The sequence below is a fragment of the Rattus norvegicus genome, chromosome 8 (assembly GCF_021556685.1).
Source record: "Rattus norvegicus strain SHRSP/BbbUtx chromosome 8, alternate assembly SHRSP_T2T, whole genome shotgun sequence".
NCBI classification, from domain to species: domain Eukaryota; kingdom Metazoa; phylum Chordata; class Mammalia; order Rodentia; family Muridae; genus Rattus; species Rattus norvegicus.
In genome coordinates, this window is record NC_141541.1 from 17,738,612 (window position 1) to 17,764,505 (window position 25,894).

The window sequence follows — 25,894 nt, forward strand, 5'->3', positions numbered from 1 at the left end:
CTGACCAGAGCTCCCCAGGAAGGACGGGCCACGTGAGGTAGTGCTCACCTGTGTAGTCCAGAACTCAGGAGCTGAGGCAGGGGTACTGCTACAAGTTTTAGAGCAGCCTGGATTCTGTGACAAGACCAAGTCTCAAGACAGAGAAAGGGAAAGGCAGGAGGGGGAAGAGGGGACAGATGGATGGACAGAGGGAGGGAGGGGGGAAATAAAGGAAAAAGAACAATAGAATGCTTTCAGTGCAATGTGACAATACTACCAGCTGGTGTCCCCCAGGTACCTGGTTCCTCAAGAAGACCCGCCCCCCGCCCACGCCCCCACAGCCTTCCTTGTGACTTTACACCACAGGAAGAACTTGGAAGCAATCTTTCCTTCTTCAAAACCTTTCTCTTGCCTTGATCTACACTTTCATTCCTGGGGCATTCCACTGTGGACCACATTGGGAATCCCCTATTCCACAGGGGAAGTGCTGGTGAGAAGGGAGGACTCCAGCAGGAGTGCTGGTGAGAAGGGAGGACTCCAGCAGGAGGAGGCTGGTGAGAAGGGAGGACTCCAGCAGGAGGAGTGCTCATGAGAAGGGAGGACTCCAGCAGGAGGAGGCTGGTGAGAAGGGAGGACTCCAGCAGGAGGAGTGCTGGTGAGAAGGGAGGACTCCAGCAGGAGGAGTGCTGGTGAGAAGGGAGGACTCCAGAAGGAGGAGTGCTGGTGAGAAGGGAGGACTCCAGCAGGAGAAGTGCTCATGAGAAGGGAGGACTCCAGCAGGAGAAGTGCTGGTGAGAAGGGAGGACTCCAGAAGGAGGAGTGCTGGTGAGAAGGGAGGACTCCAGCAGGAGGAGTGCTGGTGAGAAGGGAGGACTCCAGCAGGAGGAGGCTGGTGAGAAGGGAGGACTCCAGCAGGAGGAGGCTGGTGAGAAGGGAGGACTCCAGCAGGAGGAGTGCTGGTGAGAAGGGAGGACTCCAGCAGGAGGAGTGCTGGTGAGAAGGGAGGACTCCAGCAGGAGGAGTGCTGGTGAGAAGGGAGGACTCCAGCAGGAGGAGTGCTCATGAGAAGGGAGGACTCCAGCAGGAGGAGTGCTCATGAGAAGGGAGGACTCCAGCAGGAGGAGTGCTGGTGAGAAGGGAGGACTCCAGAAGGAGGAGTGCTGGTGAGAAGGGAGGACTCCAGCAGAGGAAGAGTGCTGGTGAGAAGGGAGGACTCCAGCAGGAGGAGTGCTGGTGAGAAGGGAGGACTTGGCAGAACAGAGGTAAGTAGTGGTTCACGGGAGGCCAGGAGAACACCAAGTGGTCAAATGCTGTCACAGGACATCTGACTGTAACACTTTGCACAGTGAAAGCCTCAATACTCTTGAATGAAGCAGATCTGATGCAGGGATTGTGGTGAAATTCTAATTAGACCAGGGAATTGTACATACAAATTGCTGTACATACACAGAGTATATGAAGAGGAGGAAAGAGAGGGGGTAGCTGCAGAGGAAGATGGATGGACGCTTTCTTTTTTAAAAACAAATTATTTATTCATTTTATGTATTTGAGTACACTGCTGATCTCTTCAAACACATCAGAAGAGGGCATAGGATCCCACTGCAGATGGTTGTGAGCCACCATGTGGTTGCTGGGAATTGAACTCAGGACCTCTAGAAGAGCAGCCAGTGCTCTTAACCGCTGAGCCGTCTCTCCAGTCCCTAGTGGTTTCCTTTAAGGATATTCAGAATAACCTGTTTATAGTGTCAACTGGTCAGTGAGGAAAAACTGGTGCTCTGGGAAGACAGAGAAACCCCCTTCACGGCTGGCAGGGTGGTTCTGGTGCCCAGGGCACAGAGGGAGTACTGGAAACAGCCGGGAGGCCGAGTCTACAAGCACAGGTGGGCTGGATGCACTGGATCTGCCCAGTCCTCTCCGCTGGTGTCTGCCTTCCCTGTGAGTGGGCAGCAAGGCTGGGCTGCAGCCCCAGGGCACCACTGCTGGGAATGAGAACCTATCATAGGACCAGGAACTGGGTCCTGTTTCAGAAACCGCCCACGGTCGGAGAAGGAGAGGTCCAGTGGGCATGTCTGTGACACAGCTCCTTAAATCCTAGGCTCACTTCACTCCACTTCAAATTCAAGTCACAATAAACACATAACCGATGCTCAGGGAGTCTTTATTTTCAGTATTTACTTAACCCACTCTACAAAATGCTCTACGATACTTAGAACAACCCTGGTAATGTCAGGAAAGAAGTTAAACCCCTCTTAAACACCATCACAATACCACACGAATATTGTTTTAGAATCCAGTTAGCTGTGATGATATATCCCAATATCATCACGTATATACCATGTGAGAATTCACCTCAAGCATTTACTTAAAAAAAAAAAAATACGAGGATAAACCAGGACAAAGTAAAATGTCGCCTGACAGAGCCACAAGAAAACCCATCACTCTGTGGGTTTTTGTTTGTTTGTCATTGTTGTTTTTAGACACAGGGGAGACAAAAATCCCCATAGGTTTGTCCTCAACTGATTCAGATAACTTTAAAAACAACAACAACAACAACAAAAAAAAACCCAGAAAACAAAAAACAAAACAAAACAAAACAAAAAAACAAAAACCAAAAAACCCTCTCCTTCCCAATACTTAAAATCAGGCTGAAGCTCCTTTAAGCAGCAGGAGCCTTGAGCATTTGGCAGATTTGAACAAAGCATAGCAACTGCTTTTTGGCGTCTCCATCGAGCCATGCTATTGGCCCACTTGTCACAGGTAGAAGAGCTTATTGGCTAATTCCAGACTTGGTTCCTTGTGGATGCTTTGTGCCACCAGGAAGGTCAGCTTGTGTGCATACTGGCACGGAGCAGGGACACTGATTACGCCCTGGGGAGGAAAGGGAAAGATATCACTGCAGAGGTAACGTTGTTTGTCTTCCAAAGGGATGTTTTTAAATTGGAGTCCTTCTCGCCTACTGGTTACTCACACAGCAGAACAGGTCCTAGGTAAATGGTAACTTAATTCAACCAACAAAGGGAGCCTTGCCCACTGGAAACGCAAGCTCACAGGCAAAATGGGCTGGGGCTGTGTCTCTTCACTGTGTGCAAGCTGGCAGACATGGCATATGGGCCTACCCTAAACTGCCTCTAGTCTGATGTTCCATCAGGGCTCAGAGCTAACCTGAGCCTTGGGCTCTTGCCTAAGGCAAGGCACACAGGCAGGCCCACATCTCTTAACCTGCTGGCTTCCTGACTCTCCTAACAAGCTATCCTCAGTCGTGCCTGAGGTAATGAGTATCCTCAAGTCCTCTGGAGAACCTGTGCTCCCTGCTGTTTTATTTAGTTGACAGAGTGGGGTCTTCTACCATGGAATTAAGGAATAGATGAGGGGGAAGGACGAGGCAAGCCCAGGTGGTGACGTCACCCCTACTTCAGTAAAAGGCTCTCCCTCACCTGCCAGTTGTAGTAGAGGTGGCACAGTTTGAAGGTCAGCCGCTGCATGTGGTCAGGCTTCAGAGCGTTGTCGTCATAGATGACGTTGTAGTAGGTGGGACTAACAGTCCCCCGGTTAGCAGTCTGGCTGGTCAGGTAGAAGTCATACCTGCAGAGAAACAGGAAGGGGTGGAGAGAAGGAGTCACAGCCAAACTGGAACGGTGCTCAATGGGTGCGTGGGAAAACCAGTCTTTCTGGGAGACTGCTCAGAGCGAGGCACCCACACCAGACCTGAGCTGGATCTTCCAGCATTTGCATAAATACAAACAAACAAACTGGGACGTGGCCGTGTGCCTGTAATCAGTCTCAAGTCCAGGGCAGCAGGGACTGCCCAGCCAAAGATAGAAAGTAACCAGGAAGATATTCAATATCAAACTCTAGTTTCTACATGAGCCTGCACACCTTTGCACACTCATACAGACCTACAAACATGCACAAACACACACACATACATACAGACACACACACATATACATACGCATACATACCCACAAACATGCACAAACACACATATACACAAATACAGAGACACACATACATACACATAGATGCACATACGAACATAGACACACACACACACACACACACACAGTTTTCCAGGGACACTTGCCACTCTGGACGTGTTGCTTCTGAGTCCACGACAGTGCCAAGTGGGGGGTTCTGTAGCGTATGGCCAGACTCGGCAAAGAGACGCAGCAGACACCTCTTCCTGACCACGACCACTGACAGTCTGCAGCTCCTGCAGGGGTTGAGGCACAGAGGCTGAGCTCACTTTTTTGTGTGACTTATTGCTGTTTGATCCAGTTAGAGAAATAAATAGAAAATCATCCTAAAAACACTGCAATACAAAGAAAAAAAACCACCTATGAATCCTCCTTCTCTCGACAGACATCCAGTTATTTTAATGAGGGTCTATTTGGATTATTTTAATGAGGGTCCATTTGGATTATTTTAATGAGGGTCTATTTGGATTATTTTAATGAGGGTCTATTTGGAATATTTTAATGAGGGTCTATTTGGATTTGTAGCAACAGTGACTAAACCATCTGCCTAGTTTACCATTTCATAGGACAGAAGAGAGGTGTCACTTCATTCGCCTTCTCTTACAGAACTGGGGATGGATCCCAGAAGCCCGTGCATGCTAGCCAAGTGTTCTGCTGCTGCTCTGCTGAAGCAAGGTCTCGCTAAGTTGCACAGGTTGGAGCTACAAGTCTGTGTCACCCAGATTTTCAATTGACTATTAAGGAAAGATCTTCCAGAATTTTCTCTACAGGAGACTTCTCCTGCATTGGCAATCGTTACTCCATTCCACCTCCACTGAGGCACCAAGGAAAACTGTGGTCCCTCCTGAGCCTCAGACAATCATGGAGAATCTACGCTAAGGCAGACAGGTGGAAGGATGGGTGAGTGGACAGACAGACAGATGGGTGCATGCAGGGAGGGAAGGGAAAACAGACCAGAGGCTGACTGAGCAGGTGCTGAGTCTATTCCACGATATCACGGCAAACTCCCGCTATGCTCTGTCATGGAAGGGATTCGTGGGAGCAGGAGTCAGCATGAACCTTGACTTTCAGCAGTTTTAAGGTGTGAAGACTGAAGAGATATGGGCAGTACTCACAGTACTCTCATCGAAACAATGCTCTCCTACAGTGTACAGTAAACTATTCTTCCTAGAAGTCAGTGACAAATCAGTAGTTACGAATGCCTCCTGCGCTGAAACTTAAAATGTTAGCTCCTTAGATTGCCACTGCTGGATTTGCCCGCCTCCTCCAGTGACATCATTTTAGTTTTAATCATTCAACTGAGACAGTCACTGGAGGTCTGGTGAGGAGCAAAGAGGTTTCCCTCTCCAGGCCAGACTACAACTACAAGTAGCTGGCTTTCCCACCTCTGTACCAAGGGTAGCCTTAGGACAAGTTCATTCATTCCTCTGTGGTTTGGTCGATTGCAATGGGAGCATGGCCAGACACAAATCTGCGCTGCCTGGGAATGAGATGATCCTATCTTATTCCCTAAGATAAGTATTTATTTATTTGTATTAAGTGTTCTATTTGCATATGTGCCTGCATGCTAGAAGAGGGCATCAGATCCCATCACAGATGGTCACAAGGCACCATGTGGTAGCTGGGAATTGAACTCAGAACCTCTGGGAGAGGACCCGGTGCTCTTAACTGCTGAGCCATCTATCCAGCTCCCAGATCATCCCTAAAAATTTTAAGACATCAACTTGAGAGTACAGTCTTTACTCACTTTTCCTAGGATTTTCCTTACATGTGGCCCTCCATGTAATCACTGGAGAACTCTACCCCCAGTGGAAACACAGGTGACCACAGCGCTCACTGCATGGCAGCAAGGCTCCCCACCTGTATTCATAACCTTACCTGTGACCTGGTGGTTGTAACCTGAGGTTTTGTCTGGATACGGATTTGGGACTCAACTTTTAAATCACAACTCCACAGCCCAGTAGAGTATTGATATGTATACAATGTCTCTCCTATTCTGACCTCTGCTAGCTCTCTCAGGAAGACTGCCAGCTGCTCAGTAAAACGCCTCCTCCCTCTAGGTGCCCTAGTCAAGGCTCCCAAACCTTACAGCAGTAGGGTATCAGTGTTAGACCATCTGAACTACACTGTAGCACCAGGAAAACCCATCCAAGCTGGGCGTGACATGGAAACACAGCAAAATTTCACTGTCTGAAAGGTGAAAGCTGTGTCCACAACCATGGATCACAGGTATGTATGGTACCACACAAGTGTCAGAGAACGAGGGGGAACAGAGTACCTGGCGTCGGAGCCACATTCTGTCACACTGCTCAGCAGCTGTGGGACTTCGTATTCCAAAACTGCCTTTAGCTGGCCGTTGCCCACACCATCCCGGTACGCGATTATCCGTGCCGGCAAATCGTGGTTGTGTTTGTACCACTTGTTGAGAGCACCTGGAGAACGTGATGTTAGTGAGAGAAGAGGCATCGGTCCGGGGCCTCCAAAAATAATATTTCTATGGGTTTTCCCAGTTAAGTAACTTTGCTATTTCAGACCATAGTAAAAACGGTAAGGCTTGGCTTGGGTTGTATCTGCAGCAACAGAGAAATGGCTAACTAGGACCAATCCTTCATGTCTGCTGCTTGAGCAATCACAGGGTTTCTGTGGCATTTTATAGTCTTTAGCGCATTTCTTGAGCCAAATTTGAGCAACAAATCAAATTTTAATTCATGCGATAGACAAATGCCTCAAACCAAATTAACACTAATTCGAGTCTTTGAATCTGCTCAAGAGCAGACTGGCTGCGCTCGTCTCATCTTCTTCCCTAATGAGAATAAATATGAAAACATGAGGAAATGACTCCGGCGTTCCTCACACTGACTGAATCCGAGCCTAATTCTCACAGATGGGATGGAGTCTGAAAACATTTCCACCCACGCTAACTCCAAACTGCTTCTGAGTGAGCCCCAGACGTCAACTCCTCCATGAGAGAGACTTTCAGCAGGAACGACTAAAACACTGGCCGGGTTTTTAAATGGAGTGAAACGGTAAGACGCAGTAATTTCTTTCTGTGTCCGTACTGCATAGTTCATTTCAGGAGAGTTTACTGCCTAGGAAATTTGGTTTGGTTTGACAGAAGATAGTCGTGCTTCTAAGAGGGCAGCCGCCAAGGCTCACTTCAAAAACAAGTTCACTTCAAAAACATCCCAACCCCTCAGGTTTGCAGACTGGAAACTACAGATAAAGCCAAGGGGCTGGGGCTGTGAAGAGGAGGCCTGCCCTAGCCTCTCGCCCGTGTCTTCTCTTCCCACACCCCTGTCCTCGGGGTGAATGGTGAGTCTTCCACGTGTGCTGAGGTGGCCACACACTTTCTTTCTTTCCTCTTGGCTTTGTGCTCGGCACACACAGCGACATAAACGCTACCCAGCCCGTCAGTCCGCACACAGATGTGGGAATCTCCAACTGGGTGAGAGCTGACAGGTTTGAGTGTCAGCTCCCATCAGTCTGTGGGTTTGGGGTGTGAAGGAGCAGTCCCCAAAGCCCACTCCGTGACATACCAGTCATGCAGACTTTCAGGCAATCTGCAATATCAGCTGCCGTTCTCTGGAGGACACAGCGGGAAAACCACCTGAAACCAACAGACACACAAGTGAGACTCAACAACAGACGCCTGCCTCGAATACACATTCTTGACGTTAGAGACAGATGCAGCGGGCGGGGAAAGCCCGGGCTCCTAACTTTGTATGTGTTGCCTGTCGGGTTAAGGTTAGGAGGGTTAAGAGCAGTTTAACTTACCTGGTGATCCTGGAGTTAATGCTGGCGACAAACCCGACGACCGCTACATCCTTGCTGAGGGCGTCTCTACAGATGTCGATGCCCACGACCATCAGTGACTTCAACTGTTAAATCAAGTTAACTGTGGTTAAATGAAATAAACATTTTAGTACCTCTCCAGTGGTTAACTCTTCAAGTTAAGCTGTGTGACAAAGAAATGGAGTTCCAGATGGGACAGGTGATTAAACCAGAAACCAAGGAATGGAAGGCAGGAAGATTATGATAGATACTTCACTGAGAAGCCTGAGTGACCATCAGCCTCCCAAGGGCTGGGAAAGGGACAGAGGTGGCAAAGGGTAGCAATCCCTTTATCCTCTGCCCAGTCAGAAGGACGTGAGGATGAACCACTCCTGTTTTTCACAGTTGCCACAGTTGAGGAAGGACTAGGGACAGGCAGCCTGGCCACTTCTTTTCCCTCACTTCCTTCCAAGATGGCGTCTGGTGAGTCCCTACCACAGCCGGGTGGTGGTCCCCTTGAGGAGGCATACACTGCTGGACACAGGCAAAGGTAGAAGCCATGGGACAGGACTTAAAATGGCAGCCAAGAGAACCTAAATCAGGCCCCTCCCAGGTTTGTGACACCCAGGACTATCTTCCATGAAGAAGTCTGTGAGTAGCCAAGCAGAAGCTCCTTGAGAGGAGAGGCTGTGTCTCGCCATCTTTTGGAATTTCTCTGCAAAGCTTTGTGCGATGCTATAACCTGGGGGTGGGGTGCGGTGGGGTAGGGAGGAACCACACATATCAGAAACAGCCCCAGAGCATCACAGGTTTAAGTGCCCTCCGTATTAGCAGCTAGAACTAATCTGGAGCTGACTGAAGCGTGCAGGAGACAGGTGTGGGCCGTCTGCACACACCACACCAGTTAATTATGTAAGGAAACTCGGTGTCAGAGACTGGGGCATCACACCTCCAGGGGGTCTGAGAAGTACCCTCCCCCCAACCCCAAGACCCCCAGGGCAACTGAGACACTGGGATCACACGATGCTACGTCCGACTGGACGTGAGAAAGGAGCAGTGCTCACTGGGATCTCCACAGCCCACAGCTCGCCCCCGAGTTTGCAGGTCATTTGCATGGCGATCTTGGTGGCCACACTCAGCATCATTCCCTGTTTGTTCAAGGTCCGGGTCAGCACACACTGGCTTGGGACCGGGCAGTCGGAGCTCAAATATCTTTTAATGGAGTCGTAATAGTTCTTCTGATTAGAAGGCAGGATGCACATCACCTAAATGCAAGAGGACAACAGAAGATCAGGTCCAGCTCCTTACAAGTGTGAACAGCTTGTGGACAACATGAAGGCGTGGGATGTTTGGAGATGTTTAAACAGTCCCTGAACAGGTCTGGTAGAAGAATCAAGGCAAAAGCACAGATTCTCTAAACATCGTCAGTCCCATGCTCCCAAGAAGCAAAACTAAACATGGCAGTGGGTCCCTTAAGTGGCCTTGAGGCCACTGATTCCTTAAAATACCATTTTGCTCAGTCAGATTCTCTCCAATTGTACCCACCCCACCCCCTGCAAAGTCAGCTACATAAGTGTTCAAGCTGCACGGACACACCCGTGATTCCTCGTCCTCCCTCTCCTTGAACTGACTGAGGGTAGGCTCCTCAAATTCCCTCTTTGCTTGCTCTCTCTCATGGTTAGCTGACCACCCTGTGATTCTGAGGTAGAGTGGTCTTGTTTTTAGGACATTCGTATCAAGAGTCATCAAGAGTAAAGGGCACCCTGCAACGTACCTTCAAAGGGTTCCAAAAATGACAGCACGTGTCTGGTACTCTGGGTTCTGGGAAAGAACATGCTTGTACATGCTTGTACATGCTTTCACTTTTCTTTACAGTTTTGCTGTGATTGAGCTTAACATCCTTAGATCGGGAATTCTCTTCATTTGACGTACTATCGTACTATCCGAGAGAGAGAGAGAGAGAGAGAGAGACAGAGAGAGACAGAGACGGAGGGAGGGAGAGAGAGACAGAGAGACAGAGACAGAGAGAGTGATAGAGACGGAGGGAGGGAGAGAGAGACAGAGAGACAGAGACAGAGACAGAGAGAAAAAGAGACAGAGAGAGTGACAGAGATGAAGGGAGGGAGAGAGAGACAGAGAGACAGAGACAGAGACAGACAGAGACGGAGGGAGGGAGAGAGAGACAGAGAGAGAGAGAAAGAGAGAGACAGAGACAGAGAGACAGAGGGAGGGAGAGGCTGCTGTTCTTCTACAGGGGAACTGAACAGGCATTTGTGCAATTGCATGGCTCAGCTGTGGGGCCCAGGCCTGGGAGATGAGTGAAATACACATTCTTTCTAAGTACAAAGCTTTCTGGTAGCTGTATAAGCCAAGAGAGCCCTTTCCACAGGTTGCTTTGGTCACGATGTTTCATCACAGCAATTTGACCCTATCTAAGACAGACAATACGCTCAGAACATTTTCTTTAAGATGTCAGACATAAAGGAAATATAGAAATCATGCATAGAAAGCCCAGAACAAGCCCCACACTCACCAACTGAACATCGGGGTTGACGTGCAGCTGGATGGCTCGAAGGAACGCTGCAGGGTTTTCATCCACTTTTATGCTACATAGAAAGGTGATTTAGTTGTCTTTTAGTAGCTTTCAATCAGACATAGGGTGTTAGGAAAAGTACAGAAGGGCCCCTCAACATATCATTCATTTTATAGGGGAAAAAATCCTTGGAGAGAAACAAGAACCTCTCATATTTAATGTATTTCTCCAGTGCATGACGTTCCAAATACTCCATAATCGGCCAGTTAGCATATAAAAATTAGTAAAAATAGAAAAGCTCTCAGTTGTACCAAGTCCCCTTAGTTAATGGATTTGCTATTCAAAATTGGGTTAAAAGTGAACTTCTACTAGAAAATATCATCCTGAGTGAAGTAACCCAATCACAACAATACACATATGGTATGCACTCACTGATAAGTGGATATTAGCCCAAAAGCTAGAATTAAAAACTAGAATACCCAAGATACAATCCACAGACCACATGAAGCTCAAGAAGAAGGACTACCAAAGTGCAGATGCTTCAGTCCTTTTTAAAAGGATAAACAAAAATATTTATAGGAGGAAATATGGGGACACAGTTTGGAGCAGAGACTGAAGGGATGGCCATTCAGAGACTGCCCCACCTGGGGATCCAGCCCATATACATACAGCCATCAAAACTAGACAATATTGCTGAAGCCAAGAAGTGCGTGCTGACAGGATATATAGCTGTCTCCTGAAAGGCTCAACCAGAGCATGACAAATACAGAGGCAAATGCTAGCAGCAAACCATTGAACTGAGAATGGGGGTCCCTGTTGGAAGAGTTTGAGAAAGGACTGAAGGAGTTGAAGGGGCTTGCAACCCCATTAGAACAATACCAAACGACTAGAGCTCCCAGGGACTAAACCACTACCCAAAGACTACACATGGACAAACCCATGGCTCCAGCTGCATATGTAGCAAAGGATGGTCCTGTTGGGCATCAATAGGAGAAGCCCTTGGTCCTGCCAAGACTGGAGCCCCCAGTGTAGGGGAATGTCAGGGCTGGGAAGCAGGAAGAGGGGGTGGTTGGGGAGGGGGAACACCCTTATAGAAGAAGGGGGAGGGGGATGGACTAGGGGGCTTATTACAGGAAACCTGGGAAAGGGAATAACATTTGAAATGTAAATAAAAAATATTCAATAAAAAAAGTGAACTTCTGAAATTATAAACCCATAATTTCAAATGTCTAAAGCAGACCTGAAACTTCAAAAATGCTTTGGGGATCATTAATTAATGACAGAGGTTTTCAACTAATCTGTATGAATCACAAAAGGGGTGTTGGTTACTCTTCTGTAGAGCGTCTTGTTTGGAGCCTTGTCCTATTTAGCTGTAATCAGCCACTCAGCAATAATTTGTCAATTAAAGAATGTTATCAGGGGCTACACACAGGCACTTGCCAATCTAGTCTCTACACACGAAGTAAAATTATCTGCACCCCCCCCCCATAGCCAGGAGGTGGGGAAAGGGACAGAGAAGGGGGAAGAGTCTCAACCGGTTGCCTTTTTAAATACAGTTGCCCAGCAGGAGGCAGGGCTCCCCGCCACTTCTAACAGCCACCTGTAGGACTGGGAACACTGCTTTAGAAATTCCTCAGTTCCAAAGGGAAACCTCTCACTCCAGCTCAGACACCAGGCAGACATCTTAGATGAGAGAGGCCAGGCCTGTAAACCCAGCAGGCAAATGGATACTTCATAGATGAAACAGAGCGGAATAGAAACACAGCTATCATAGTAAAAGTCCAAAGACATACAAGCACAAGATGGCTCTGGAACCTGTGAGATCCAAGGACTGTCCTCCCAGCGCAGGTCTGGGAGTGCAACTCCTACCACATCTCCCAGCTTAGAGAAATCGGAGTGGGGAAACTTGAAGAAGAGGATTTGTCAGCAGATTCAATGATAAGAGGAGAATTCTAAATATGATGTAAGCGAGACTCCAGGAGAGCTCTGGAGTTGGACAGTACATGTACTGCTGACATAATTAATTGGTTACTGTCTGTTTTCAAGTACATCGAGTTCAAACAAGACGTGGTCAATCTCAGGGCAAAATGACGTTCAGTTGAGAGTGTGACCGTGTCTGGACACATGTAGCCCTTAGTTAGTTCGTATCTTCTTCATTCTTGGCAGCCAACGGAGTGTCTGAGGCACAGAAGCTACTCCAGAAAGGCTCAGAGCATGAAAGGCTGGCCTTGGTTTTGGGTTGGTTTTGGCTGTTTGTCAGAAAGCTCTCTTTTAACACTAATCTTACTGTAACTTTTGGAAGCCTAAAAATCTATCAAATCAGTCAGGAAATGCACTTGCTTGTTAATATTATGTCTGCTATTAAGTTTTATAATAGGTGACCTGAAGTTAAAATTAGAGAAGGCACCACACAGACTTACTCAGGATGTATACCCAACGGACATGAAAGACTCCGAGGGAATGAGCCTTCCCTAGACAAACTACAAAGCCAACCTTTACAAAGATACAATAAAATGTATTTTGGGGTCCTTAAAGATTTACTTATTTTTGTTTTCTGTTTATGAGTGTTTTGCCTGCATGTGTGTCTGGGTTCCTCTCATGTGCCAGGTGCCTAAAGAGTCCAGAAAAGGGGCTGGGGATTTAGCTCAGTGGTAGAGCGCTTACCTAGGAAGCGCAAGGCCCTGGGTTCGGTCCCCAGCTCCGAAAAAAAAAAAAAAAAAAAGAACCAAAAAAAAAAAAAAAACCAAAAAACAAAAAACAAAAAAACACATCAGATCCGCTAGACTTGAGTGACAGAGTTGTAAGCTGCCATGTGGGTGCTGGGGATTGAACAGGGCCCTTTGGAAGAGTAGCTGAGTTGTCTCCAGCCCCTATATTTTAGTTTTATAAGGCAATTTAATAAATACAAAATGTAACTTCTTGTGACTATTTTTGACATTTCAAGAACTAATACTAATAGCTAGAGAGATGGGTCAGACGTTGAGAGTGTGTATTTTTCTTTGGAGAACTGAGCTTCATTTCCTAGCGCTCTCACTGGATAGTTCAAATCCACTTTCAACTCCAGCTCTGGAGGCTCTGACAGCGATCCCTTCCATGGCCACGTCCACTCATGTACCCATCCCCACACACAGACATGTGGACATAGACATCACTTTATAAAAGAAACATTAGAAAGAGAAACATTACTACAATACATGTTTTATAGCTGTACCAGGCATCACTTCCAACTTTCAAGCCAAGTTAGGAGGTGGAAAAAATTCACTGTACACTCACATTTTTGGGTGGCCCACACTGAATCCCGTGGAACCTCCAACTCTCCTCAGACAGCTCAGGAAGGATTCAATCAAATGCTCAGCCCTGCTACAGCACACGATCAACCATGTATTCAAAGGCTCAGAACTCAGAACCTTGCAAGATCGCATATCTTTGGACCAATCAGCAGCAAATGCAGGTTGACACTGAGAGAGAGCAGGATCATAAAAGGTCTGAGCAAAGTTCTTCAGAGAGTAATTTAGAACGTTTGTCACAACAGAAGAACTGAAAGGCAGGTGGGGCTCTGTTCCTCGTCACAGAATACACAGGCTTCCTGGGAAAAAAGGCATCGGGAGGCACACAAGGTCTGATGGTCCCTGGGTGTGGAGCCTTGGGTGGACATGCTGCTGGTGTCTGACTGAAAGATCTCTGGTTCCTTCCCTTCCACCTCTGCTTGTCCTTTCTCTCGGACAGCATGAAGGCTGACCTTTCGGACTCCTTACTTAAAGTATTCAAAATAAAGACTACTGATGCTCCAGGTCCTCCGTGCTCTGTTGCTTTAGGCCAGCAGGAAGGTGAGACTGCTCTAGTGAGAAAGAGCTACATGGAAAGGAAAAGATGAGGCCGATAGTGGTTTCATGTGTGTACTTGTGTGCATGTTTGGGTCTGTCTCATGTGTGTGCTCATGTCCTCAAAGGCCAGAACTCAAAGAACTCAAAAAATCAAAGCCATATGATCCCCTGTCTCCAAGTCCCAGCATGAGGATTACAGGGGTAAGCTGCAGCCTAAATTTACATGGCTGCTGCAGAGCTGAACTCAGGTCCACCTGAACCATTGGACTAGCCCCTAAGCACAGCTGCTGGACTCAGGACTACCTGAACCATCGGACTAGCACCAAGACCACTGGTGTTGCAGAAGCAATGCCTCTCACAGTTCTACAGACTCAAAAATGGAACAGGGGAGAGAGGTGCTAAGAGTGAGAGGCAGCAAGAACAAGTTTAGAATGCCAGTGGCTTTGTCATACCCAAGGGACTTAGTATGAAGCACTGAGTTCCAGTCACTACCACATGCATTGGGTACAGGGCTGGGATGCGGCTCCAGGAGACTTTAACACAACAGAAAGGAAGGCTGGCCCCTGAGTGGTTCTCCTGGGGACTGAGGTCATTCCAGTGTGCAGAAAGCCCTGTCCACGAGCCTATGGAGACCTATGGAGACCATAGCCCAGGACCAATGCCTACAGATATTTAGTTCACTTGGACACTAGGGTCTGGCCTGGGTCAAGAAGCTGGTAACAGCCACCAGCAGTCAAGTGGCCTCTCCATTTGATACCTGTTTCATTTCTTCCACCAAAACCTGGATGGGGGGTGATTTGTCTTCATGTCTCAGCCCACACACAGCCCAAGCACACTGTGAGATCTGTATGACTCGCTACCTTTTGGGTGAAGCTGTCCAATGTTAGTATTAAAGTCACTCTCTACCAGAATTTACCTGGGTGACCATATTTCCCTGCTTGCTTGTTTTCAGCTGCTTAAGAGTGACAGTTGGTCATGGGTAGCCATGTGTGACTTGCGCTTCACACACACACACACACACACACACACACACACACACACACACACGGCACTCACGCACATGTATGGGCACAGGCACTCGCACATGCACACAGGAACATGCAGGGCATGCACACACATGGGCACACACATAGACACAAGCACAGGCATGCTCATGTGTGTGCGGCAAGCCCCATCGCCCTGGGGAGTAAACATATGTACACACAGTTGAGCAAACACTTGTAATAAAGAGAATGGCTACTCACTGTGTGGTCCTGCAGCAGGATCTTTTCAGAGGGAACAACCCGGCCGGTCAGGGATAGCTGGCTTCCAAAATGCAATCCCCAGGTCTCAAGCTCAAACCGAGTCACTTGGTTTCTGTCAACAGAGTCATTTACAGTCTCTGCAGTGTGTGTCTTCTGAAGGCTTTTAAATATCTCAGATATAATAGTGACTTGTGGAATTATTCAGGTCAATAATTATTCAGTCAATATTTAGGGATTTGTCCCCTATTTCTCATGATATATGTAAAATAAATATATCTATTTTGGACAGCTCAAAAGAATGTGTCAATCACTGTCCCCACCAAGAAAAGGAAGAAGGGAGACTTGCAGTGGGGCACAGGGCTTCACAGGCTGGAGGCTTGCACTGGGACATAGGGGTTCCAAGGTGGGAGGCTTACAGTGGGGCACAGGGGTTCACAGGGGGAGGCTTTCAGTGGGGCACAGGGGTTTCCAGTCAGGAAGCTTGCTGTGGGGTACAAGGAAAACCCAGCTTCACTCTGTATCTATGTTTCAGTTGCAGGTGACCTTAAGCAAACTTACTTTCTTTTTCCAATGCCTTGGCCTCTTAACTGAGAAAATGTAGATATTGTTTCATATACGTGTAAACATTAAAGATGGCAAGACGTGAACATGATTACCACAGTGCTGCACAGGATAGCATCCTAGAACAGTTTACCAAGGGGTTATTTGGAGTTTGCGTGTGCAGATTTCGCCTGGGAGCATTCGGATGTGTTGGCTTGGGAATTATAAAGAACGGGAAGATAGGAACTTAGTTTTATCTCCCAGACAAGACCCAGGTATGGTACCCATGCACTCATTGCATGGATGGGGTGGGGCTCAGGAGACTTTGATCTTCCCCTGGACCCTGGAGCTTTGAGCAAATAGGAATCAAAGTCCTCAGTGGAGCAAGCATTGCTAAGTTGTCCTGGCTCAACACCCCTACTTGTGAAGGTGACCCCAACAAATGCAAATGAGGAGGACTTCTTGAGAAGAAGGCAAGGTTCCCACTCCTTGCTACAGGAACTATGGTCAAAGTACATTATACATACACAGATTTCACACAAATGAAAGTGTCAGTGAATAAACATTTTTAACACACACACACACACACACACACACACACACACACACACAAAACATTTAGTTCCAGAAAATCCAAAAGATTCACACCCAGTGGGAAGAGGACCAAGGAGGCTAGTCTTATCCATAAGGCATCCTCAATGTTTCTATAACTCTCCATTTGTGACATAGGAGGCTTTATGGCTTAGCTCATGGGATGATGACAAGGTGTGCTTTCACTGAGCTGTGAGCTCCGAGAGGCCAGTGAGTGTGTTCACATCATCCTGTCTCCTCCAGAGCTGCCAAGACTATCAGCCAGCAGCCTAGAGGATGCTGGTGAGTGCTGTGAAAAGCCCCACCCCATTCCCTAGAAAGCTCTCACAGCCACCTCTCCTCGACAGGGACTACACCTACAACTGTCCTCACACTGATCCTTGCAATGACTAAGTTGCTTCTGATGTCGTCTGGCCAAGGGTGAGGCCATCACCAGCCTGGACATGATGAGCAGGAGGCATGTGGTGGTGACACGATCAGAAGATACACAGCCCAGTTTAAGGGGCCAAACAGTATCTCTTTATATGATACAAATATACAGTAGGTATACAAGTATACATCTAAAGATACAAGTATACATCTACAAGACACAGTAAAAACTGTACCCACAGAGTGGGTACTACAAAGTCAGGGGTATAATGGAGATGCACATTTATCATGCAAAAACATTGAAATGAATATTTAAAATATGTATGCTATGCCATTTCCCTGAGAAGAATGAGATTAGACTGTGAATTTACAAATATCTGCAAATTTATATCATTCCATAGAATATGGTCATTCACTATTAATAATTATTCACAATTCATTATCTGCTACTCTGTATCTTCTTATCTCCTTTATATTTTGCTTACATCAATTCTGAAATTTCTCCCTGACCTAGTATTGCTCACAAACATCTTTAGAGAAAAACAACCATTTCACAGTAACGTGGGCCACAGAAATCTAAAAGCAAGCAGCGAATTCAATTTAAAAATGTCTAGCAGCTGCATTAACAGCTCTCCTCACAAGCCACAGGAAACCATGATGCAGGCAGGCAGGGGGAGCCTCAGAGATGGCCTGAGAACAGAACTTTAGGGATCCTGTCCATCCAGATTTCAGAAAATCTCGTCTGGATCTGAGCATCCCTCACCGGGAGTCCTGGGAGTCTGGGGGTGTTGTGTTGTTGTCTTTGTTTCCATTTCCTGTTTTTTAATATGACCAGTAACCCTTTCTTCATTCAAAACCTTGCCCAGAGTGTGATGTGTTCTCTGGAAGAGAACAAGGCTGTGCCTGTTCAAATCCTACCAGCTGTGACTGCTGAGATCCTGGCTGCACCTCTGGGCTCTGCACTCGGATGTTTCAAACCCACAAGTTCAAACCCTTGCTCTGAGTGTTGGCAACATTAGACATTCTTTTCAAACAAATGAACAGAATATCATCAAAATCATCCAGTCCTACACACTCAGCCCCAAGCTGGGCACCTGTGATTTCAGCTGGTGGCCCCTACCTCTGGATGTCATCTGCCAGTCGGGCTAGTTGCTGCTGCCTTCCCATAGGACTGAGCCGAGTTTCTTCAGCGACTGCCTTCATCAAGCGGAAGTCTGAGGTTGCTTGGCTGGTCAGGCCTGGGAGAGGCATCAAAGGTGGATGTAGGGAGTGAACACAGGCAGAGGGGCTGGCCCTGCTTAGGCATGCTTTGCATTCAAATCAGTAAGATGCACCCCCTGCAGGGCCCTCTGAAGTAGAGAGGCAAGCCCCAGGAGTCTTGAACACAGTGGTTCTCATCGACAAACCTTAACATCAGTTCCTACTTCCTAACTACTGCTATGAATCGTAATGTAAACATCTGATATGCAACCAAAAGGGTTGGGAGTCACAGACTGAGAACCACTTAGAACAACAGTTTCTAAAAGCTGAGTGTATGACACACATCTCTAATCACAGGGTTCAGGAGTTTGAGGCCAGCCTGCTCTATGACGTGAGTTCAATGCCAGTCAGGATTACATAGTGAAACTGGTTTTTTGTTTGTTTGTTTTTTGTTTTTAAGAAAGTCTTGGACTACAGAAATGTCTCAGTGGTTAAGAGGACTTGTTGCTCTTTCGAAGGACCTAGGAGTGATTTCCATCACCCACACAGAAACTTACAACCGTATGTAACTCCAAGCCTAGGGGATTCGACACCCTCTTCCGACTTCCTTGGGAACCAGAAACAGTTAAGAGCACTGGCTGCTCTTCCAGAGGATCTGGGTTCAATTCTTAGCACCCACAGGTGGTTAACAACTGTCTGTAACTCCAGTTCCAGGGCATCTAAAATCCTCACACAGACAAGCATGCACACAAAATACCAATGCACTTAACATATAAAAATAAATAAATAAATCTTAAAATGAGAGTTTTACAGTAGTCAAGTGTGTAAAAAAGGCGAAGGCGGGGCTGGGGATTTAGCTCAGTGGTAGAGCACTTACCTAGGAAGCGCAAGGCCCTGGGTTCGGTCCCCAGCTCCGAAAAAAAAAGAACCAAAAAAAAAAAAAAAAAAGGGCGAAGGGATGGGTGGTCAGTTATTTCAGGTAGTATTAAGGATTCAATCCAGTGTACTAAACATCAATGTTTTAAAATGAAACATATTTAAAAATATTACCCAGTTAATATTTTTAATAATGAACCTTCACAATCTGGCCTGTGTTTTTCATTCACAGCATGCCTTATTTCTATTTATTGGTAGGAGTGCTAGTAACACTTCAAGTTTTCAATAAAGTTATGTGGTCAGAGGCTACAAGTCAGATCTGCAGGGCTTGCAAGTCAGAAGACCACTGAGAATGAACACCCTCCTTTCAGACACTGAACTCCACTGCTGTCTGCACAAAACAGATATTTATGACATAAGCACTTAAGTCACATAGGCCATGTGAGTACTGACAGCACTGCAGACACTCGGGCAGGCTCTATGATTCGGGGTGTACTGACAGTTGGGCAGGCTCTATGATTCGGTGTGTACTGACAGTTGGGCAGGCTCTATGATTCGGTGTGTACTGACAGTTGGGCAGGCTCTATATATAGTGTGTACTGATAGTTGGGCAGGCTCTACTCTATAGTGTGTACTGACCATCTAGTGTGAATCAACACTCAGGCAGGCTCTTCCACACAGTGAGAATTGCTTTTTGGGAAACTGGTACATGAAGAAACTAAGAGTCATTTTGGTCTCACTCTAACAAAATAGTCTAGAACCAATTTTAAAAAAAAAGGAAACAAAAAACAAACAAAACCAAAACCCCAAAGAGGTCAGATCATGATTTCCTTTACTAGTAAACTTCAAAAACAAGATGCACAAGAGAAAAGCGACTCAAAGGGCATGATGTCCTCCCACTTGGTCAAGCAATTGCTTGAGCTGCCTACAGGGTCCCTGCCCCAGCTTCAGGAACTGGCACTCAGTGAGGGAGGGGGTGGAGCTTGACACATAACCTTACCCGTGAGAAAGCAGAGCTCCGGGATCAGGTGGACCATCTGAGGCTCGGAGTTATCATTTCTCCTTCTTTTCAACAGACTGACAAGCACTGGCTGATTTAGGTCAGATAAGGTGATATCATATTGCTGTAAAATACAAGATTAATGGCAGGCAGCAAACACGGATACAGAGCTCAGGGACATCCCTGGTTACCAGCAGCGCAAACCCCCAAATGAGTCACTAAGTAAATCTTCTTACTACTTTCTTTCCACAACTCATCTTTTATACCATTAATTATCCTTTATTTTAAACTACATTTTAATTTAGTGTGGTAAAGTGTGTGTGTGTGTGTGTGTGTGTGTGTGTGTGTGTGTGTGTGTGTGTAAATTCATTTATGTGATGGCACAACTGTGGACTCTGTTGTCTTCTTCCATTATATAAATCCTAAATATTCAAATTCGAGCCACTCAGGCTTGGCAAAGAGAGTCTTGACCGCTGAGTTATTCACTGGCCCTTTATTAACCTTTACACTGCAATACCAGTAAGACTTGATTGCCCTGCTTCCTCTGGGCTTCCTCCAGATTCAGAACAGCCTTTGGCTGTCTGAATACACATTTTAAACAACTGAAGCACACGTTCCATGCTTAAATAACTGGTTCTAACCATCTCAATTTACCTTAATAATTTCTACATACAGATTGCAGGCCAAGGTTATACTGTACTAAGTTTCCCAAAAGAACAAGGGGATCTTTCATACCCAAGACGGCACTACATATCAGAGAAGTAGACGCAGCCCAGAACTGACAAGGGGGAATTTGATACCCAGCTCTTTTGTCCACTTTTCTTCTACGAAATGAGGTGTCAGGAAGTTCACAAGTATTTCAGGTAAGGCCCTCACTGGGTGTGTGGTTTATGATGAGATCTCAATGCTGTCTGGTCACACTCCACTCCTTCCCCTTCCTAAACTTTAATTTCATCTTGCCAAAGGTTTATTTCCAAAGGCAAAGTATAACTAATACTAACTTCTGGTACAACTAATGACATGACTAGAATTGCAAAATTGCAATCTACAAAATACCTGGGAATTACATTTTACTGACCTTCAAATAAAAATTAAGGGCATTAAATGCAAACTTTACTCCAGTCCAGTAAGGACTTTTTTAAAAAATTAAAACCAACTCAGGGATACAAGATTACAATTGTGATCACAGCACATGTGAGGAGATGTTCAGAGAAGCCTTTATCAAGAGTCTTTACAAAGCTTCATTAATTCAGTACAGGTGTCTGGGGCACCTTCTTCCTCTTAGGAACTGAAGTAGATGCAGAAAGGGAAGAGAAACAGTCCTTTGCCTTTCTGGTAACCACATCATCTACACAGCAAAGCCACGCATGACAGACCACGCCCATGGGAACAGACCCTAGCATGCATGGTTCCTGGAGGTTCAACAGCTGCAGAGCCGGGATTTAACCCTTAACTCAGTGCTGCTCCACAGGGTGCCAGGCTTGAGCTGGTAAGTCAGGGGAGCTTCAGGAAGGAGGCAGAGTCCAAGGATAAAGAGCACTCCAGAGGAATAGACCCCTACAGAAGAACAGCCCGAATCTACTCACGGCACAGTACTCCAGAAGTGGCTGGCCCAAGGTGGATTTTACCTTCTTCCTGGCCCCAATTTTCTAATAATTTTCAAAAATTGTTCTTAACATGCTTTCTATTGAAATGCATACAGAAATTTAGCGTGCGTTTCCTAGTTCAGAAAGGAAGACGTTTTGAAATCTGACATGATTTTGTTTCCTTCCCTCCGTAACTACACAGAGCACGCCAACTCAGCCCAAAAAAGGACCAGGTCTTTCCATATTAGAAAGTGACAGGTCCTAAAAGAGATTTGTTCAGTTCACAAAGGATGCAGTCCAGACACCCGACTGTTTAAGAGTATGGGTTTAATGCACACGAGAGTACATACCATGTACAAGATACAAGCTATTGTACAGCCAGGACTCCAAAGGGCATCTCTGTTTTAAAGAAAATGTGCCCCCGGAGAATGCAATGCACGGGTGCAGGTGGCTGCATGCCCACCTTCTGCACGAGTAACAGAAAGGAAAGTGAGAACGCTTCTAAGAGACAAACCTGATACTGAGGCTGCAACCTGACCTAGTGATAGAGAGGAATGGTACAGTCTGCTCCATGCAGGTATCTGGCTAGGGAAGATGCATGGAGACTGGGCGGTTAGTGACCAGCAAGCAGACAGGGACTCAGCAGGAAAGATGTGCTGGGGGAAGGAGAGGGAGGATGGCCCAAGCTCTGATTTAGAGGTGAAGAAGAGAAAGGTAGCAAGGGTCTCCACCACCTGCCTGTGCTCACAACATGCAGGCATCAGGCTAAAGGGTCTGGATGCACCATTACTCTGTGCATTGCTTACAGAACACCACAAAGGAGGTGCAGCTCCATAGCAGTGAGCTTAGATAGGCCCCTTACTGGGCCCTGAGCTTAGTGTGTGCATGTGGATGAGGAGGTGAGGCACTGGTGCATGTGGATGAGGAGGTGACGCACTGGTGCAGGTGACTGAGGCAAAGAGGAGGAAGACAGCAAAAGCATTTTCGAGCTCAGCCTCACAATCCTAAGGAGAAACGGGGTGAACAATGTCTGACTGAGACGCCCACAGGACACTTATGCAAATAAAATGTTGAAGACGTGGAAGTGAGTGTGCAATGCAGTAAGGGGGTGTGCAGGCGCGTCTAACGCAGGAATGGGGGTGCACTGGCTGGTCTAATGCAGGAGTGGGTGTGTGCAAGCAAGTCTAATGCAGGAATGGGGGTGCACTGGCTGGTCTAATGCAGGAGTGGGTGTGTGCAAGCAAGTCTAATGCAGGAATGGGGGTGCACTGGCTGGTCTAATGCAGGAGTGGGTGTGTGCAAGCAAGTCTAATGCAGGAATGGGGGTGCACTGGCTGGTCTAATGCAGGAGTGGGTGTGTGCAAGCAAGTCTAATGCAGGAATGGGGGTGCACTGGCTGGTCTAATGCAGGAGTGGAGGTGTGCAAGCAAGTCTAATGCAGGAATGGGGGTGCACTGGCTGGTCTAATGCAGGAGTGGAGGTGTGCAAGCAAGTCTAATGCAGGAATGGGGGTGCACTGGCTGGTCTAATGCAGGAGTGGAGGTGTGCAAGCAAGTCTAATGCAGGAATGGGGGTGCACTGGCTGGTCTAATGCAGGAGTGGAGGTGTGCAAGCAAGTCTAATGCAGGAATGGGGGTGCACTGGCTGGTCTAATGCAGTAAGGGGGTGTGCAAGCAAGTCTAATGCAGGAATGGGGTGAGCTGGCTGGTCTAAGGCAGGAGTGGGTGTGTGCAAGCGAGTCTAACGCAGGAATGGGGGTGCACTGGCTGGTCTAATGCAGGAGTGGAGGTGTGCAGGTGAGTCTAACACAGGAATGGGTTGTGCTGGCTAGCCTTAATGTCAACCTGACACACAAGGTAGTGTTTCCTGAATGGAGGAGCCTGCATATAATCCAGCTGTGTTGTATTTTCTTAGTCAGTGACTGATGGGCTGGGACCAGCCCATTGCGGATGATACCATCCCTGGGCTGGTGGTTCTGGGTTCTATAAAAATAAGTAAGCAAAGCAAGTCAGCAAGCAGCACCTCTCCATGGTGCCTGCCTCAGCTCCTGCATCCCCAGGTTCCTGCCCTGCTTGACTTGCTGTCCTGACTTCCTTTGATGATGAACAGCAATATGGAAGTGTAAGCTAAAGAAACCTTCTCCTCCCCCAACTTGTTTTGGTCATGGTGTTTCATTGCAGCAACAGAAACCCTCCCCCAAGACAAGGAGAAAGGCAAACCTACTGGGTCTGAGCAGTCTCAGACCACAATGGAAAGAGCCTTGCAGGAGCCAGAGTGAATGACCTGTTCCCTTGTTCTCAAAAGGGAAGAAGAAAATGTCCAAAGAGACACAAATCAACCTGAGATTCAGGGGAGAAGCCACAAAGAAGATGATGCAGAGGCCATGTTCTCAGAGATCCAATGTCACCGTAACATACAACACAGTGTTGTTAACTGCAGTCAGCCTTCCCCCGTAGTGACAATTTGGAAATCTTGGTTTCTTTGCAAAACACAGAGATATCACGGGAATGTGTTTTCATCTTAACCAGGTTCGGAGATGGTGTGGGAGAGGGGGCTGCCTCAGTGTGTCCACAGCAGCTGACTATGATTGGCCTTGTGCTCTGGCAGGGGCATGGTTTTCTCAGCTGCAACTAGTTTCTACGATTGTGTGACATTTGGAATTCTGGGGACATTTTAGAGAGCATGTAAATGCTAGGGCCCTGAGAGGTCGGTGGGTTGTTGGTTGCTGTTGGTCTCTGTCTGTCAAGCAGTCGTGCACAAAGAAGAAACAACAAGATGAAAAAGATAGGGAGGTACCCTAACAGTGAAGATCAGACCTGCCCCAAGTAGTCTAATGATAACATCAACCCTTTCTGACCCCGGACCTTATTCAGGAATTTTTCCTTTCCTCTCCATCCTTTTGTTCTCTCCCATCTAGTGTTGGGGGTTGAGCGATGGAGAATAGTGGAAGAAAGAAGAACCCACGGAGTAGCCTGTTGCTGTAAAATTATAAAAAATGGCTGTCTTTTACCCCCACCAGATCCAGCACCGTAGTGCTCCAAGATATCTGGTAGATATCTTAATCTCAGGCAGCAAAGCGTCTCACCTGCTCTGCTCCATCCCATATCACACTGACAAAGGCTTCTATCTGAGCCTGGCAGCGTCTCTCTACCTACCTAGTTCCCAAGGCAGGCTTCACCATGCCAGAAACACACATCCCAACACTGTGGCGGCCCAGTGTCTCTGCTGCCACACACTCTCCCAAACTCAATTCTCCATAAGAAAGAACACATAACACAATAACCTCTGATCTAATTGATAAGATATAATTGCCCACCTAAACATACAAAGCCCCTGTACACATCCATCCCTCAAGAATATTCATAACAACCTGTAAATACACAGCGTGGAATCGTAATGTCAGCCTCCATGTTCTCTCCAAGGCTTCTCTCCCATTCCAGTCGCCTCCTCCCTCAAACTTTTTTCTCCCGCCCATCCTTTCTTCTTGTCCAATGACAGGCCTCGTTCTATCTTGTACCTGCCTTCCCTGTATGACATCATCCTACAGTAGCCAAAAGCAAGCCACATCTCCTTTACTGTGGAATACCAGAATACATCCCTCCTGTCTGACTGACTGACTGTACCTTCTCCATCAGCCAATCTCTCACATCTCTCTCTACTCCACCATCCCTGGCTTCTGGCAACCTCTGTTCCTCTGGCTGAGTCAATGGGCACAACTGTTTCCTATTCTAAGAAGACTTGTGTTGTGGGTGCCGTTTTGTGCTGCATTTCTTTCATTCAACACAATGATCTTGGGGGCGCGACGTATAAATATCCCAAATACACATCAAGGAGATGTGTAATTATCTACCCATGAAAAAAACCAATATAATTACTGATAAATAAGAAAAACGAAAGCCACAGAAAGCTGCTCGGTGTGAGAAAGGTTGTGCAAGTTTTGGCCTTCATGAAGCTATTTCTGTAATAACAAAGCCAGATGCATGACCAGATACAGAGGACTTGGAACCACCACAGCCATTTTCCAAAAGCGACGAAGGAAGAAAGCACTTTTCCAGGGGATGTGTGAGGATCAAGGGTACAAGTGTCATTTTTGTTTTTTTAATTCCTCTGTGAGATGTGAGATGTCTGAATGATTACAAGGAAGACACCTCTGCCAGAAGCCTGGAAGGAGAAGCCCACAGAATTACGGTAAATGAGCAAGGTTGCTCCTGAGTGTCTGCTGTGGGACAGAACTCAGCTGATAACCCAGGGTGCCCCAAAATAGTCAAAGCATGACTTGAGGAGACACGTGTTCAGGGGGAGGGTAGACGGTTCATGCCCTGCCGCCAACAATGAGGCTCAGTTCAGGGACTGCAAGCCTCCTGGATCTGCACCACGGGCTACCAGAGGTCTTGCTGCCTGGTT

At 47.0% G+C, this 25,894-nt stretch overlaps 1 protein-coding gene and 1 long non-coding RNA gene across 9 annotated transcripts in view; one reads left to right on the forward strand and one right to left on the reverse strand.

The window, feature by feature from the left end:
- Positions 1-341: 341 nt before the first annotated feature.
- On the forward strand, positions 342-7,889 carry LOC148003952 (uncharacterized). Of its 4 annotated transcripts, none has more exons than XR_015627449.1 (4): positions 342-469; positions 4,563-4,856; positions 6,732-6,982; positions 7,154-7,889. It is a non-coding gene; the product is annotated as an uncharacterized LOC148003952 (long non-coding RNA). The 4 variants fall into 4 exon arrangements; XR_015627451.1 differs by lacking the exon at positions 342-469 and adding an exon at positions 536-770 and having other exon boundaries at positions 6,841-6,982; XR_015627448.1 differs by lacking the exon at positions 342-469 and adding an exon at positions 2,776-2,880 and having other exon boundaries at positions 6,841-6,982.
- The window catches only part of Piwil4 (piwi-like RNA-mediated gene silencing 4), a 42,912-nt gene continuing 19,138 nt past the window's right edge, over positions 2,121-25,894 (reverse strand). For 4 of the 5 annotated variants that reach the window (NM_001271133.1, XM_087563776.1, XM_087563775.1 and 1 more), the window contains 12 exon segments: positions 2,122-2,847; positions 3,414-3,561; positions 4,064-4,192; positions 6,235-6,388; positions 7,493-7,563; positions 7,731-7,834; positions 8,792-8,992; positions 10,261-10,333; positions 13,534-13,718; positions 15,329-15,440; positions 17,949-18,066; positions 19,905-20,028. In NM_001271133.1, coding sequence (NP_001258062.1) covers positions 2,731-2,847; positions 3,414-3,561; positions 4,064-4,192; positions 6,235-6,388; positions 7,493-7,563; positions 7,731-7,834; positions 8,792-8,992; positions 10,261-10,333; positions 13,534-13,718; positions 15,329-15,440; positions 17,949-18,066; positions 19,905-20,028 — 1,536 coding nt within the window. In that variant the 3' untranslated portion in view covers positions 2,122-2,730. 5 annotated transcript variants of the gene reach the window in all.